Source organism: Lissotriton vulgaris, chromosome 1_1, assembly GCF_964263255.1.
Source record: "Lissotriton vulgaris chromosome 1_1, aLisVul1.2, whole genome shotgun sequence".
NCBI classification, from domain to species: Eukaryota; Metazoa; Chordata; class Amphibia; order Caudata; family Salamandridae; genus Lissotriton; species Lissotriton vulgaris.
The window spans coordinates 850,051,257-850,065,648 of NC_141685.1; the positions used below are offsets into that span (position 1 = coordinate 850,051,257).

General features: G+C 42.2%; 1 protein-coding gene across 1 annotated transcript in view; it reads right to left on the bottom strand.

Moving 5' to 3' along the window:
- Positions 1–3,171: 3,171 nt before the first annotated feature.
- The window catches only part of DDX59 (DEAD-box helicase 59), a 145,513-nt gene continuing 134,292 nt past the window's right edge, over positions 3,172–14,392 (bottom strand). The window contains exon 7 of the mRNA XM_086957770.1: positions 3,172–3,900. Within this exon, the coding sequence (XP_086813896.1) occupies positions 3,646–3,900 (255 nt within the window). The 3' untranslated portion in view covers positions 3,172–3,645. The remainder of the gene's footprint in view (positions 3,901–14,392) is intronic.

Here is a 14,392-nt window from a genome sequence, read left to right on the forward strand (position 1 = left end):
ACAAGATTACAAAGCCCAGAGGGTGTACTGGTCTCCAGACCAGGCATCTACAGCCTAATCCAGTCTTGGAGACTCAGACCCGAACCTCGCCTATGTTTTAGAATATTAAATAAAAGTACTGGTGGCAGCATAATGTGTCCCATAGTGAACTCGGGAGGGGGAGCTTATCGTGCTATCCTATTACATAGATGAGCCGGTGACACTCTCCTCTGCGGCTGCTTGTGAGCCTGCAGCCAAGCAGGAAATATATGCATCGCTTGGCTACTACTACAGTTTATGGGACAAAACCGAAGCACACCTTTGCTGCACGGCCGCTATTGTTTAAGATTAATGTCATGCCGCCGAAAGGAATAGCAAACATCACAAATGCCAATACTGGACTACACTCTAAAATGTTTCCTTTCCACCTATACGAATAAAACATATACTGGTGTGTTTGTTATAACGTCACTAGTTTATTTTGTATTTTTCTCATTAGTCAAATTATTTTAGACTTTTTTTCAGAACCAATTTTTGTGCATATACAAAATTTACAATAAAAAACAATGAAAAACAATAATCAACACTCACTATACCTTTTTACAACTTATCCACTCCAAACTTTGGCCAACATTCATCCTTCAGTCAAACAAAAACAGACATACAACATAAAAAGTGTGGCCCATAGCCAACAGTGTAAATTGAATGAACAATTTATGAATCCTAGTTGAGATCACAGTGGGACCATGTTGCATTTCAAAATAGAACTTAATTTCTTAGTTTCCTAACACATTCCTTCTAATCTTTATCATTGACACAGGGCCAGGTAAGGGTCGACGCGATTCGAACCCCCTAATTGCGGGGTTCTCCTCAGGACCAAACAATTCTATAAAAAGACAAAAGACAACAGTGCCGAATTAAGTCACCTATTCGTCAAACTGTGTTAAAATCAAACAACAAACAGCCACCAACCGGCTCACTTCCGCCCACCTTAATTCTAGTGGAATGGGTGTCCCTGGGGGGGTCATACGGTGTAGTCACAGAGTTCTAGACATGGAACACAGTTACATAGAGACATTTACTATGGCAATCCTCATGTTAACAAAATCACTATCTAACTGTGTCTTATATCGTGACAGAGTGACTGATGAGGATAGATATAGATTGCTTAGGCCTAAGCCTTATTTGTAATTACGTTGTCTTCTGCTGTTAACCAATTTTTAAAAGGATTGCACTTTGCACTGTTTTGCTGCATCACACTTTATGATACAGATGAGACTGTTTGGCAGGTTGCTCTTAGCCTAGCAATATACCCACTTTTGGAGGACAGTTGGATTTAACTTCAGAGTTTATAGTTTTGCACATTTCCAGCTTTCCGGTATATGTTCTTTCAATATAGGTACTTCATGATCGGCTGATCACGAGTATGAATATTCTGTAATAGGTACTGATTTCAGGTGACTGCGATTTAGGTTCTATTTGGGGAGCAGACCTTGTTAAATATGCACTTTCACTTTATTTAACATGATTGGAAGTTCCGCAATACTAAGTTGTGAATAGTTATGTCAATCAACCAGTTTTAGATATGGATTGTGAAGTGATTTTACATCAGTCTCTTTAAAAAATTGATTGGTTAAATCAGATACCGAGCATATTATGAAACACTAGCACATTTTTTTACCACTATTAAAATTATCTTAACCATTGTAATAGGACAGATTAGGTACATGCTTTTTAAAGAGATTATCGCCTAAGTTTTATGAACTGTAACATACTACTAATGAACGTTGTTGAATTGAACTGCCGTATATTTTAGAAGATTGGCACTGTTATTTGCACTAAGCAATTACTAGATGAATGAATTCACCAGATGCTGAATTCTTGTTCTAAATTGATGAAGATACTATATTATTTTCAATCGGCATAATTCGTTCGGAGACATTATACATAACTATTTATTGGCAATATAGATTGATCTCTTCTTGGTTTGATAATGACACTAAGTAATCTGTATGTGTACTGAGCATTTGTGTTTCTATTTCCCAACCGTGCCATAGTCTGTTGTCATTTTTCACTAACATTCAGTCTTGTTTTTACGGTTTGTATGCACTTTTTTTAATTGTATTGCACTTTAAATTATGTCATAATGAATGGACGCATCATGTGATCAAGCTCCCACGAGGAGCGAAACGTGTCATGGAGGGCACTAGTCCCAGTGATTTTTATGCCGATTTATAAATAAAATTTCCACTGCTCACCACGAAGAATGATGTGGAGGTCGTTGATTGCATAGGGAGCGAGTACGAGGTCCTTGCCTGGACAGGTATATATATATATATATATATATATATATATATATATATATATATATTCACGGGTGAGTAAACTTCGAAACGCGTAGGGTGTTTCCCTTTTGTGCCAATAAATCACACGGAGCACTATTTGAGGCCTCGGCTCTGGTTTTTCCAAATTTAAGGATTTATCACCAAGATCTTTGTGGAAGTTGAGGGGTTGGTGACCCCGCCGAGTGCCCTCCGTCACGAGAGGCTCGGACACGCCAAAGTTTGGTGTTTGGATATATATATATATATATATATATATATATATATATATATATATATTCTCTGTAAATCTGTTGAAACTTTAAACTGGAGGCTAAAAATTAAGTTATCCTTCAAATAATTAATGAATGGGGCAGTGCACTGACAACTAGAATCTAGTACAGATGCTTGGATGCCTCAACTGAAGTATCCATGTGCGCCAACAAAATGAGAGCATGCATAGGAGCAAATATGACAAAGTGATATGCTAAAGTCTAGCATTTAACTTCCTCTTTTAGTAATAAAATCACATTTTGAAATCTCCAGTCTTCCCACCACAATTGAGTTTTGCATATTTTTGCCTTTGTGAACTAAATACAATATTTCATAGTGGGAGTATTTGTTTGATGTATACTTGTTTCTGTATTTTTGTGCCATGTTTTGAAGGTCAGTCCATGGAAATGTCCTAAACCTGGCTTCCAGTGGCAAATCTGTGGGGGCCCACAGTAGTCAAAAGGTTAAAAACCACTGTGCTAAATCAATAGGAGTGATGAAGGAAAAGAATGTCAAGAATAACTGTCACAGATAAAGAGAGGGAGACATGAGCTCTCAAGCAGAAGATAAACACAAAGTAAAACTAGAAAGCACAAAATAAAATACTAATGTTATTTTATCCTCAATTACATTTATAATGTCATAAGCAGTGCACCAGTGAAACAAGACATGGTTGTTTAGCTAATCTTGACTGGCACATTGTTTTGGGTTTGACTTTTAATGTTGTATCCTTAACAATCTTTAAGTGATGTTTTTAATAAACCTGGTTTACAAGATAAGGTTTTGTTAAATAGCAAAATCAGCCATTTTGTTTCATTGTGTTAAGTCATTACAACCATTCACTATTAAATAAACTTTTTCAGACAGATTTTCTGGAATTCAATAATTTTCAGAAACCATTTATATGTACAATTTACAATTTATAGTTCATGGACAACATTATGAAACTGTACAAATTCATATTTTATAGTATAAACTTAATTTGAACACAATATTATCTTTATCAAACTTTACAAATGTGTAATTTACAGTATAAACAAGAAATGAACAAAGTTACAAGTAATGCAAACTATCATTTTTTACTTTTATCATGCTGTCTGATCAGAGCCATGAGATTGTTGCCAGTCACAAGCTGGTTGTGAGACTGCTTTGCCTTCTGCTCTTTTTTTTGCTGGTCGTGAAGGTACGGTGAATATAGCAACTGCGGTGGGAGAATGGAACCAGTAGGCTTTACTCTCTTTACAACATCCCAGAAAAGGTTCTTGTTCTTTTTGTTGACAAAGGTAATTGCTGTTCCTTTGTGACCCAACCTCCCAGCTCTTCCAACCTGAAAATAAGGACAAAAACAAAATTCCAAGTGAAAGTGTTCTGGTTAAGCAATTAGGTAAGTTCAGGACACTGTGTATTATATGCTTAATGTATCTTAATTGTTGTATTCCATTTCTATGCATTACACTTTCATGCAAACTCTACCACAGCACGTTAGAGGAATTTGTGAAGTGTAAATTCTACGTTTTACATGACACTGAAATGTGTTGTGCATGTGACAAACCCACAACGTTTTAAAGCCACATCTGATGACTATTCACTTCAGCAGTACAACCATCCCCAATCCAAGCAATGTTCAGCTTTTCACCGCACAGAAACAACTTTGACCACATCATGAGTTTGTTTACAGGTATAAATGCTTATCTTATGCCTGACCACTATGCTCAAAAGGATACTTGACAAATGTTAAGTTGCTGCACAACTTACATGATTCTCTGTCATAAGTACTTACAATTACGAGGGAGGTAGTACACCCCACTGAAGGAGTAAACAGATCAAGGGATGGTTTGCCTTGTAAGTTTGTGAATACCCACAAACGTGTGTTTGTTGCAACACACTAACTCCTATTTGATCCTTTCCCACCATGGAAACAGTCAAAGTGTTACTCCAGTGGAGGGCTGGAGTACCTCCCCTTCTTGAGTGGGTAGGGGACTGGATCACATCAAAATTTGGTTTAGGTGTAGAAGAGAATTCTTTAAAGGGAAAACACATTTTTTCATGTATTTGCACAGCCAGGTGCTTTTCCACAGTGCATAATTATAGACTGTGTACAATTACACACTGGGGAAATTCCAACTTTAAAATAAAAAAAAGTAACACCTACAGTATTTCACCTGCAAAGCTGCAACTGGAACAGCTTTTCAGGCATACAACTGTTGAATTGTGGGAATTACGCCGAATTGTAAATCTGCACCCTTGTGAAAAAGTACAGCAAGTGCAGATTTAAGATACCATTTGTAAATTGGGTACAGTGCGGAATGTGGTCTCTATAAAGTTCGAAACTGTAGACTACTTTACTAATATAATTATCCACAGCATACATGAGCACAAGACCTTCATTGGCATCTTACCCAGTCAAATAGGCACATTCAGGTTTGAGATTTCAACCTGCAGTCTTTTCTGACCAACTTGGACTGACTCATTGCTTAGGCAGCTCCGATCGTTCTTCTCCCATAAGCAGATATGCAGGTTTTCTAGCTACTTGTGTAGTTAGATGAAACTGTTAAACATAGCAAGCATTTGCAATGCAATAGGTCTCGCATTGGGAAATTTTGAGCTATTGGTATTGTAAATGACAATTTTTTTATTTCTGTGTTGGTTTTGAAAATAGCTAAATTAATAGCTTTGTCATTTACAATGCCAATAGTTATTATAACTTTCGCAAATGTGACACCTATAGCATTTGTAATGCAATATGTGTTGTATTTACGTGACTTAGATGTATTGCTATTACAAATAACAATGGCTTTTAATTTTTTTAAAATAATTAATACTTAAATAAAAGTTATTGTCATTTATAATAGCAATAGCTTACACTTTTGTAAATAACTTTTGTAAAGATTGTGTTAAGTGTATGTTATTGAGACGAAAATCCAAGAACAGAAGTGAAATATTAACATCTTTTTGTGACATTTGTAATAAAGTTTGAGACATTGAGAGAACATATTTGAACCAGTTGTTGTTGAATGGTTGCACAGATTGATGCTGTGGTGCCCCTGAGTGGTGGTGCTGAGTGAGTGTGATAGATAGAGTGAGGGCGATAGATAAATAGAGTGAGGGCGATAGATAGATAGATAGAGTGAGGGCGATAGATAGATAGATAGAGTGAGGGCGATAGATAGATAGATAGAGTGAGGGCGATAGATAGAGTGAGGGCGATAGATAGAGTGAGGGCGATAGATAAGAGTGAGGGCGATAGATAAGAGTGAGGGCGATAGATAAGAGTGAGGGCGATAGATAAGAGTGAGGGCGATAGATAAGAGTGAGGGCGATAGATAAGAGTGAGGGCGATAGATAAGAGTGAGGGCGATAGATAAGAGTGAGGGCGATAGATAAGAGTGAGGGCGATAGATAAGAGTGAGGGCGATAGATAAGAGTGAGGGCGATAGATAAGAGTGAGGTCGATAGATAGAGTGAGGGCGATAGATAGAGTGAGGGCGATAGATAGAGTGAGGGCGATAGAGTGAGGGCGATAGATAGATAGATAGATAGATAGATAGTGCCTATAAATAAACCCATCAAAAACATAAACACCTAATAAACAAAAATGCCTGATTATTGAAAAGGAATAGACCAAGATATTAGATTTGTGCAAATACAATAAACAGAAGCAAGACAGTGAAGGGGCAGGAGAGAGTGAAACGGAAACTGAGGAAGAGTGGAGAGGCCAAGACAGTGAAGGGGCAGGAGAGAGTGCAACAGAAATAGAGGAAGAGTGGGGAGGCCAAGACAGTGAAGGGGTAGGAGAGAGTGAGACGGAAACTGTGGAAGAGTGGAGAGGCCAAGACAGTGAAGGGGCAGGAGAGAGACAGACGGAAACTGAGGAAGATTGGAGATGCCAAGACAGTGAAGGGGCAGGAGAGAGTGAGACAGAAATAGAGCAAGAGTGGCGAGGCCAAGACAGTGAAGGGGCAGGAGAGAGTGAGACAGAAATAGAAGAAGAGTGGCGAGACCAAGACAGTGAAGGGGCAGGAGAGAGTGAGACAGAAATAAAGGAAGAGTGGAGAGGTCAAGACAGTGAAGGGGCAGGAGAGAGTGAGACAGAAATAGAGGAAGAGTGGAGAGGCCAGGACAGTGAAGGGGCAGGAGAGAGTGAAACGGAAACTGAGGAAGAGTGGAGAGGCCAAGACAGTGAAGGGGCAGGAGAGAGTGAGACAGAAATAGAGGAAGAGTGGAGAGGCCAAGACAGTGAAGGGGCAGGAGAGAGTGAAACGGAAACTGAGGAAGAGTGGAGAGGCCAAGACAGTGAAGGGGCAGGAGAGAGTGAAACGGAAACAGAGGAAGAGTGGAGAGGCCAAGGCAGTTAAGGGGCAGGAGAGAGTGAGACAGAAATAGAGGAAGAGTGGAGAGAGAGGAGAGAGTGGTGTGAGAGGAGAGGGTGGTGTGAGAGGAGAGAGTGGTGTGAGAGGAGAGAGTGGTGTGAGAGGAGAGAGTGGTGTGAGAGGAGAGAGAGTGGTGTGAGAGGAGAGAGAGTGGTGTGAGAGGAGAGAGAGTGGTGTGAGAGGAGAGAGAGTGGTGTGGAGGAGAGAGTGGTGTGAGAGGAGAGAGTGGTGTGAGAGGAGAGAGTGGTGTGAGAGGAGAGAGTGGGGAGAGTGAGGATAGTGAGGAGAGGGGAGATTGAAGTGAGAGGGAGGTGAGAGAGGGAGGGGAGAGTGGTGAGAGACGGGAGAGTGGGGAGAGTGAGGAGAGGGGAGAAAGGAGAGAGTAGAAGAGAGAGAGGCAGGGAGAGGGGAGAGAGGAGAGAGGAGAGTGGAGAGACTGAGGGGAGGGGAGAGTGAGGAGAGAGAGGAAAGGAGAGGGGAGAGTGAGGAGAGGGGAGAGTGAGGAGTGAGGAGAGGGAAGAGTGAGGAGAGGGGGGAGTGAGGAGAGAGGATAGAGTGGTGAGAGAGGAGAGAGTGGGGGGAGTGAGGATAGTGAGTAGAGGGGAATAGTGGGGAGAGTGAGGAGAGGGGAGAGCTAGAGAGGAGAAGAGAGGGGAGAGAGGGGAGAGAGGAGAGGCGAGAGGAGGGGAGAGTGGTGAGAGGGGATAGTGGTGAGAGGAGAGTGGTGAGAGGGGAGAGTGGTGGGAGGAGAGAGTGGTGGGAGAGGACAGAGTGGAGAGTGGTGAGATTGGGGATGGAAGGGCTTCGCTGGGATGGAAGAGCATGTTCTTCACTTTGCACAGAAAATAAGTTCATAATCCGTTCCTAAATTTGTCACAGTATCTGTTTTTTCTCTGCTGAAATGAGTTAGAGGTCTTGTTTTTTCCTCTCTTACAAACGTAAAATATCAATGACAGCATCTGTCAAAAGCTAAAAAAGAAAGTCGTTGTAGGCCAAAGATGATAGGCGCATACCCTGTTTATGCTGCAGCACAGAAATAACAGAATGGAAAGTCCAGGCAGGCCCTTCAATTCCATCTGAATTTAAGGACAGGCAAAAGTATGTCTGGGGATGCGGGACCTTTAGAAGTGCAATTATCAAGTATGGTTAGATCATAAATAAAGCTATTACTCCATGCTAGGCGTAAAGAAGCCTGTTTCTAAAATGGCTAGATAGCATTTGAAAAGCATAGTCAAGTTACAACCGTTTCAACCAGCTTGTTGGCTTAAAAGACTGTAACCAGGCAGGGAGCATCGGAGGAGTACAATTTAATAATATCAACATCTGTTTACAGATACATTACATCTCCAGACCTTCGAACTCACACCATGCAACAGTGTGCCCCACGATAACGACTGCCCTCACACGGTGGGAGGGAAACTGCTGGAGATCACTGCACAATAGTTTCTTTTCAGCTGTTTTGGGAGGCTCGGAGTAGCTGATGTCAATTAAGAAGTGTGAAAAGACCCAAGGACATCGTCTGCAGCTCAGCAAGCTTTTGTTACTTGTTTTTTGTTGTTTTTTCCTCGAGGGGAGGCAATCAAGGGGGGCAGAGTGCCTCTTCCAGAAGCAGTTCTCCGCATGAAGCCCGCACCTTTCAGGGCCACGTCTCCGCCACAAACGGTGAAATGTATTAAGTTGGCAGGTCTGCAACTCACATTTTTATTAGTATAATTGAATAGAAATAAACTCAGTATAGCTAGAGAAATACACAAAGACTAAAAAATATAGCCACATTAAGTGGAAACTTTGTATCAAAAGTGAATTTTTTTTAAAGCCCGTACTATCTTTTTTACATATTAAGTGCTTGGTCATTGTAAAGAAGGGTGGTGAGGTCCTACAAAATGTGCTAGGGTAGTAATTAACGTTATTGATGCAGGAGGAGTGTATGTGTTTTTAAAATTTCATATTAAAGTGCACGCACAATTGTCCGCCATTTTATGAGCTTTATTGTTAGTTTGATGTGCTTTTTTCTTTATTACTGGATGGATTGCTGAATAATTCGTTTTAATTAAACTGGGCTACAAAATCATTCAATGTACCCATTCCCTCGGTTTTACTTTTTTAGATTTCTTTTACTAAATGCAGTTCTTGGTACACCTGCTCGATAAGGTATTAACAAAAAAAGAGAACAAGAGAGTAAAGTTAGATTCAGATTTAGAGGGGGTGAAACGAGGACAAAGGCAGAGAGGAAAGGAGAAATACAGAGGGAGTGAAAGAGTGTATAAGGAAACGAGACCGGCGCAGACATCTGAGAATAATAAAAGACACAGAGGAAGAGAAAGAAAGGAAACAAGGTGAACAAGCAGTGTAACAAGAGGCTTCCTTTCAAGTCGGGTGGGGGCAGAGGGGACTGGGAAGCGAACGAGTGGGAGGGAACGAGGGGCGAGCGATGTGAGCGCTGGCTGCACAGGACAAAACGAGAATGAGCGGTGGGGTGGGGGGTGCAAGGGAAAGTAAATGCACACACATAGAAACGAAAAGATAATGTGCGGCGCTCATGAAAGAGCTCTGCGCCAAAGCTAAATTATGTTAAAGTGTCTTCAAAGTTAACAAGACACACAGCTGCATCCATTTAGATAGGAGCAGCGATGGCGCAGGGAGAGATTAGGTGCAGGGCATGAAATGATCACAAAAGCCTACGGAGTCTTCCGGGATCCCAGGGGTTAATTACCATTGCAGCAGTGGCTTCAAAGCGGCTGATCACCGTGGCTGTTGCAGCTGAAGAGATGATCCCCAGGAGAGGCTGATGATGAATGGGCAGTCTCCTTAACCTGGCAGCTGGGATGGGGGGTGCGTTAACCAGGCAGCCGGTTTTAAGTGGTGGAAGTGAGGGCACCTTACGGACAAATGCATCGTCCAAACTGCAAGGGAAGCGGAAGAGACTGAACCGGGTCGCAGATGAACTCCTTAACCTGGCAGCAGGGGTGGGAGGGGAGTTCCATAGGCAGCCTGTGTTTGGTGGTGGGAGGGAGAGCACCCTTCGGGGAGATGGGGCTTTAAAGTTGAAAGCACGGCGTTCGTAAAATGGGTGAAGGACAATAAAAACAAGCTCTTGGCATTGCTGTGGGGGGGGGGCAAGCGGAAGCGCATTGGCGGAGGAGCAGCAGCCTTTGATGTGCGAGCGAGTGGGAGGGAACACCATATGGGGTTTGATTGAGAAGTGAGGCCAAGCGCGCGCTGGGGAAGCGTCGCGCTTGAGTACCTCACATGCATTGGGGACAATCCTCGCTGGTTTCAAGAGTTGTTTTGCCTACTATACTCTCGCAGAACAACGCATGCATGTTGGTTCAGCGAGACCTAAAAATGATACTGTGTTTCTGATAACCACCCTCTCCCTGTTTTCCTTTATTTAACACATGGCTACAGGTCCTTGTTGCAACTAAATATAAACAGCACACATTTAAAATAGTGTGGCTGTTTCAAACAGGACAAACGTCAACAAATATGTGCAAATCAATGTAGCAATATGACAGAGGATGCTAATATCCAAGTGTATGTAAAACATTTCATTTTGTTATACGAGTTAGATACATTATTTATTTATTTATTATGTCGCTTATAGAACGCGCGGCTACCCCCAACTGGAGTGTCCCGGCGCTGAAGCGGAGATAGATGGATTAGGAGATCAGCACTGTGAGGCCCGCGTGAATCTAAGGGAGACTGAAGAGCCATGTTTTCAGTAGCTTAAGGAAGCTAGGCTCCGATGAGGCATTTCTGATTTGTAGAGCATTCCAGAGAATGGTTGTTTTGACTGAGAATAAGCATCCGCCCAATCTGGCCTTGGCAAAGAGAGGGGTAACGAGAAGTTCTTGGTGATTAGACCTTAGATTTCTTATGTGCTGTGATTCGTAGATTCTTTTCCTTAAGTAGTGGGGGCCAGTTCCATTTATTGCGCTGTAAGCAAGGGTGAGTGCCTTGAATTCTGTTTGTTTTCTTACTGGTAGCCAGTGAAGGCTACTTAGATGTGATGTCTTAAAGGGACATTTGTTAGGAGCCTTGCAGCTGCGTTCTGTATTGTCTGCAGCTTTCTGAACAGGTAGGCTCAGATATAGACTATTGGCATAGTCCAATTGTGATGTCACCAGTGCGTGGACAATAGTTTTTCTGAAATCCATTGGTAGAAGGTGGAGGAATTTCCGCAGTGCCTTTACTTTCCAGAAGCATGTAGAAGAAAAATGTCCTATCTCGGTCTTGCACGACAATGTATTGTCGAATTTTAATCCCAAATTCCTTGATGATGAGACAGGGCATCGGGGGGGAGGGAAGGGGAGGGGGGAGGGGGGGAGGGGATTGAGTATTTAAGGCCACCAAAGGTCGGGTCGGGGGGGGGGGCAAAGGTGGATTAAAAAAGCAATACTTCCGTTTTATCGTCGTTAAGCCACAAGCAGTTTGGAGTCATCCGGGTGGAGAGGTCTGTCAGACAATGCTTCAATTTATTAATAGCTGCATCTGAGTGATCCTTAAAAGAAAACATCAGCTGTGTGTCATCAGCATACGAGATGACACTAACGTTGTGTTGCTCAATAAGTGGGGCCAGGGGGGCAGGGTAAATATTAAAAAGGGTGGGGCCTAGGGCCGAGCCCTGTTGAGCTCCACAAATCAAAGGGCGGGGCGACGAGATGTGTGGTTAGGGTGATGATTAAATGAAAAGCGTGTAAAAAAATGCCCAAGCGGTACGACCCTATTGGGTAAACCCTTAGGGAAATTAATGGACCAGGTCTTGCTGACAAAATTCAGTTAAGTTCATACACAAATAATGCTGGATTTGCCAAGTATCAGTAAATGTAAGAGAGGAACTTTGCACGGTCCAGAACTATTAATGTTGATGTTGCATATTTTAGATCATGAGCCCACATACAACAATAGCTGAGCTCTTGTTCTGTTAAGTGTTCTTTGGTTCAATTTTTGTAGTAATTTGGGATAACTAATTTGCTCTCACCCCCAACCACAGCGCACATCCTTGATGTCCGTAATTAGAATCATGTTAGGCTTAGACTTCAAAGAGTGCTCTGCTGATTTTGTGCAAGATTTACGATAGCTACATCATTTAGAACCAAGAGCAGCACATTTCACCCTCCTTCTGCACTTGCATTTTACAATCCTCCTTGCCCGCACTGCAAATGGATTTTTATAGTTTTATGCAGGAGCTACACCTCAAGGTAAATAATGATAAATCCTACATTTTAAATGCAGGCCAAAGACCACCCGCTCAAAGATGTTTTTAGTTGCCATACACCAATAAAGAAAACAATGGACTTTAGCTACCTAGACATTCTATTTAGCACTAGTTTGAATTGGGGCAGTTTGATTCTTCAAAAAGCCAAGTCGTTGGAGATGGCTTGTGAATCTCTGTTTAGATTTTCAAACAAATTAGGACACAACCCCCCCCCCCCCCCCACTAAAATAACAGACAATGCTATACAGAAGTAAAGGCCTATAGGTGGGTATATATGGTGCAGGAGTCTGGGAACTTACATCTGTAAAGACCCTCCAGGCAGCAAGCCTTTTAGGACTTCTCAGAGCAACATCAAGTTTTATCAGTCACAATGAAATGGGCCTAGATTTCATAGAAGATATGGTGGGCTAGACACCCATCTTGTTGTGGGTTAAAATCTGGTCCACTCCAGAGTTAAGTTTTACTCAGGGAATAGTAGAGGATTGTCTGAAACAGACTAATAAGCTAGACATCTCATAGATCAAGTATATAAAAAAACACTTTTCATGACCTAGGAATACCCAGTGTCTTCGAGAATACTAGCGAGATTGGCTTACGCAGAAGGTCTTGGTAAAGTACACATACCATTCCCATAGAGATAAGATGAGACTTGAGAAAGTTCTAGACATGTATATTTCTTTGCCAACCTGCGAAGGCTTGGAGCCCCATCTATCATGGATAAAGGCACCAGAACAGATTTGTTTTAACCCGCCTTCAGATAAATATGATTCACGTTCTGGTGGCTTTCCCCTTTACAGGCACGTGGTTTGCTTCACTACCCTGCTGCCCATGCAATACAGTGTCCATGCGGTCCACTAAGCACTTTGTTATTCTGCACTTTATGCTCAGCTTTTAGAACCTGGTTTTTATGCCCACTTTTAGCTGAGCAAGGTTTTAAAACACACCAAGAAGGATTATTGCTTTTACAATGCTGTGAGTTACTAACAATCTCTTACCCAGTGTTGAATTTTATTACTCAGGCGAGGAGCTTAATGAAAAAATACGCAAAGTGACCCAGCTATGATGGCAAGGAAGAGCAATGATGAAGTACAACTCAGTAATTGACTTTTGCCATTTTAATGTGTGGGATCTGTTTGTAATTTGCTTTTAACATCTGCTTTTATGGTCTTTTTGGACGGATAAAGATTATTTGATTTGACAATACTATTTGTAGGGAGTCGCTCTTACAGTGGGGCACTGAACTTGTCAACTACCATTCTCGAAGTGATCCATTTTCTGCCACACTTCATATCCCTTTGGGGATTTTATTCTGGGGCTTGGACAGCAGATGCTCCATGAAGGAAGCAACTCTATTTACTCTGTTGCAGTTTGAATACCTAGGCAGGAGTGACTGATCCTTGTGGTAATGCCCGGGGCCATCACATAATACGATTGTCTCCCCTCCCTTGCAGAATATGAAAAGGGCCCCGTGGGCATCCCATATTCCACAGACATTAATTTGCCTTGGTTAACATGGGTCCCCTCTGAAGAGTTTTGGATCCACTGAACCAGCGCTGCAGGGGCCTTCTTCACTTAGGCTGGTAGACCCTAAGGGGCTGATTTACAAGCCCCCAAAGAGCCGCAGGTACGTCGCTTTTTGTGACGCACCAGTGGCGCAATCTGCTGCCCCATATTTACAAGTACAGGTTAAGCCACACTGCATGGCTTTTCCTGTCCTTGTAAATACGGCACCTTTACACGCAGCACTTTGCGATAAAGGTGCATTCCATGGGTGTTGCTGTGGATTTTCCCAGGCAACACTTATGGAACCTGACACATACCCAGAATAATGAGAAATCAAACATGGAATGCATCTGAAGGCCCGACAAGGAGAAAGGTTTTCATTTCGCCTTGTTTTCTTCCTCTTTTTATGTGTGTGGCATTCTGTAGTACACACAGGAAGAGGAAATCACCCCATCGTTGTTTTTCTGCAGGAAGGGGCACCTTCCTCCAGAAAAACAATCACTGGAAAAAAATGCTGTTTTTCAACTATGTGTGCTGCATTAAGCAGCACACATACAAGTATAAAAATGCCATTTCAGATTGGTTATGTGCAGGAAGGGACACCTTCCTGCACATACACAAACTTACCCCACAACGCAGCCACCCTTGCACTATGGTGCAAGTGTGCCTGTGTTCACGCATGGTAGCAAATTGTGCACCAGCGCAAGGGAGAACAAAGGGATCGGCCA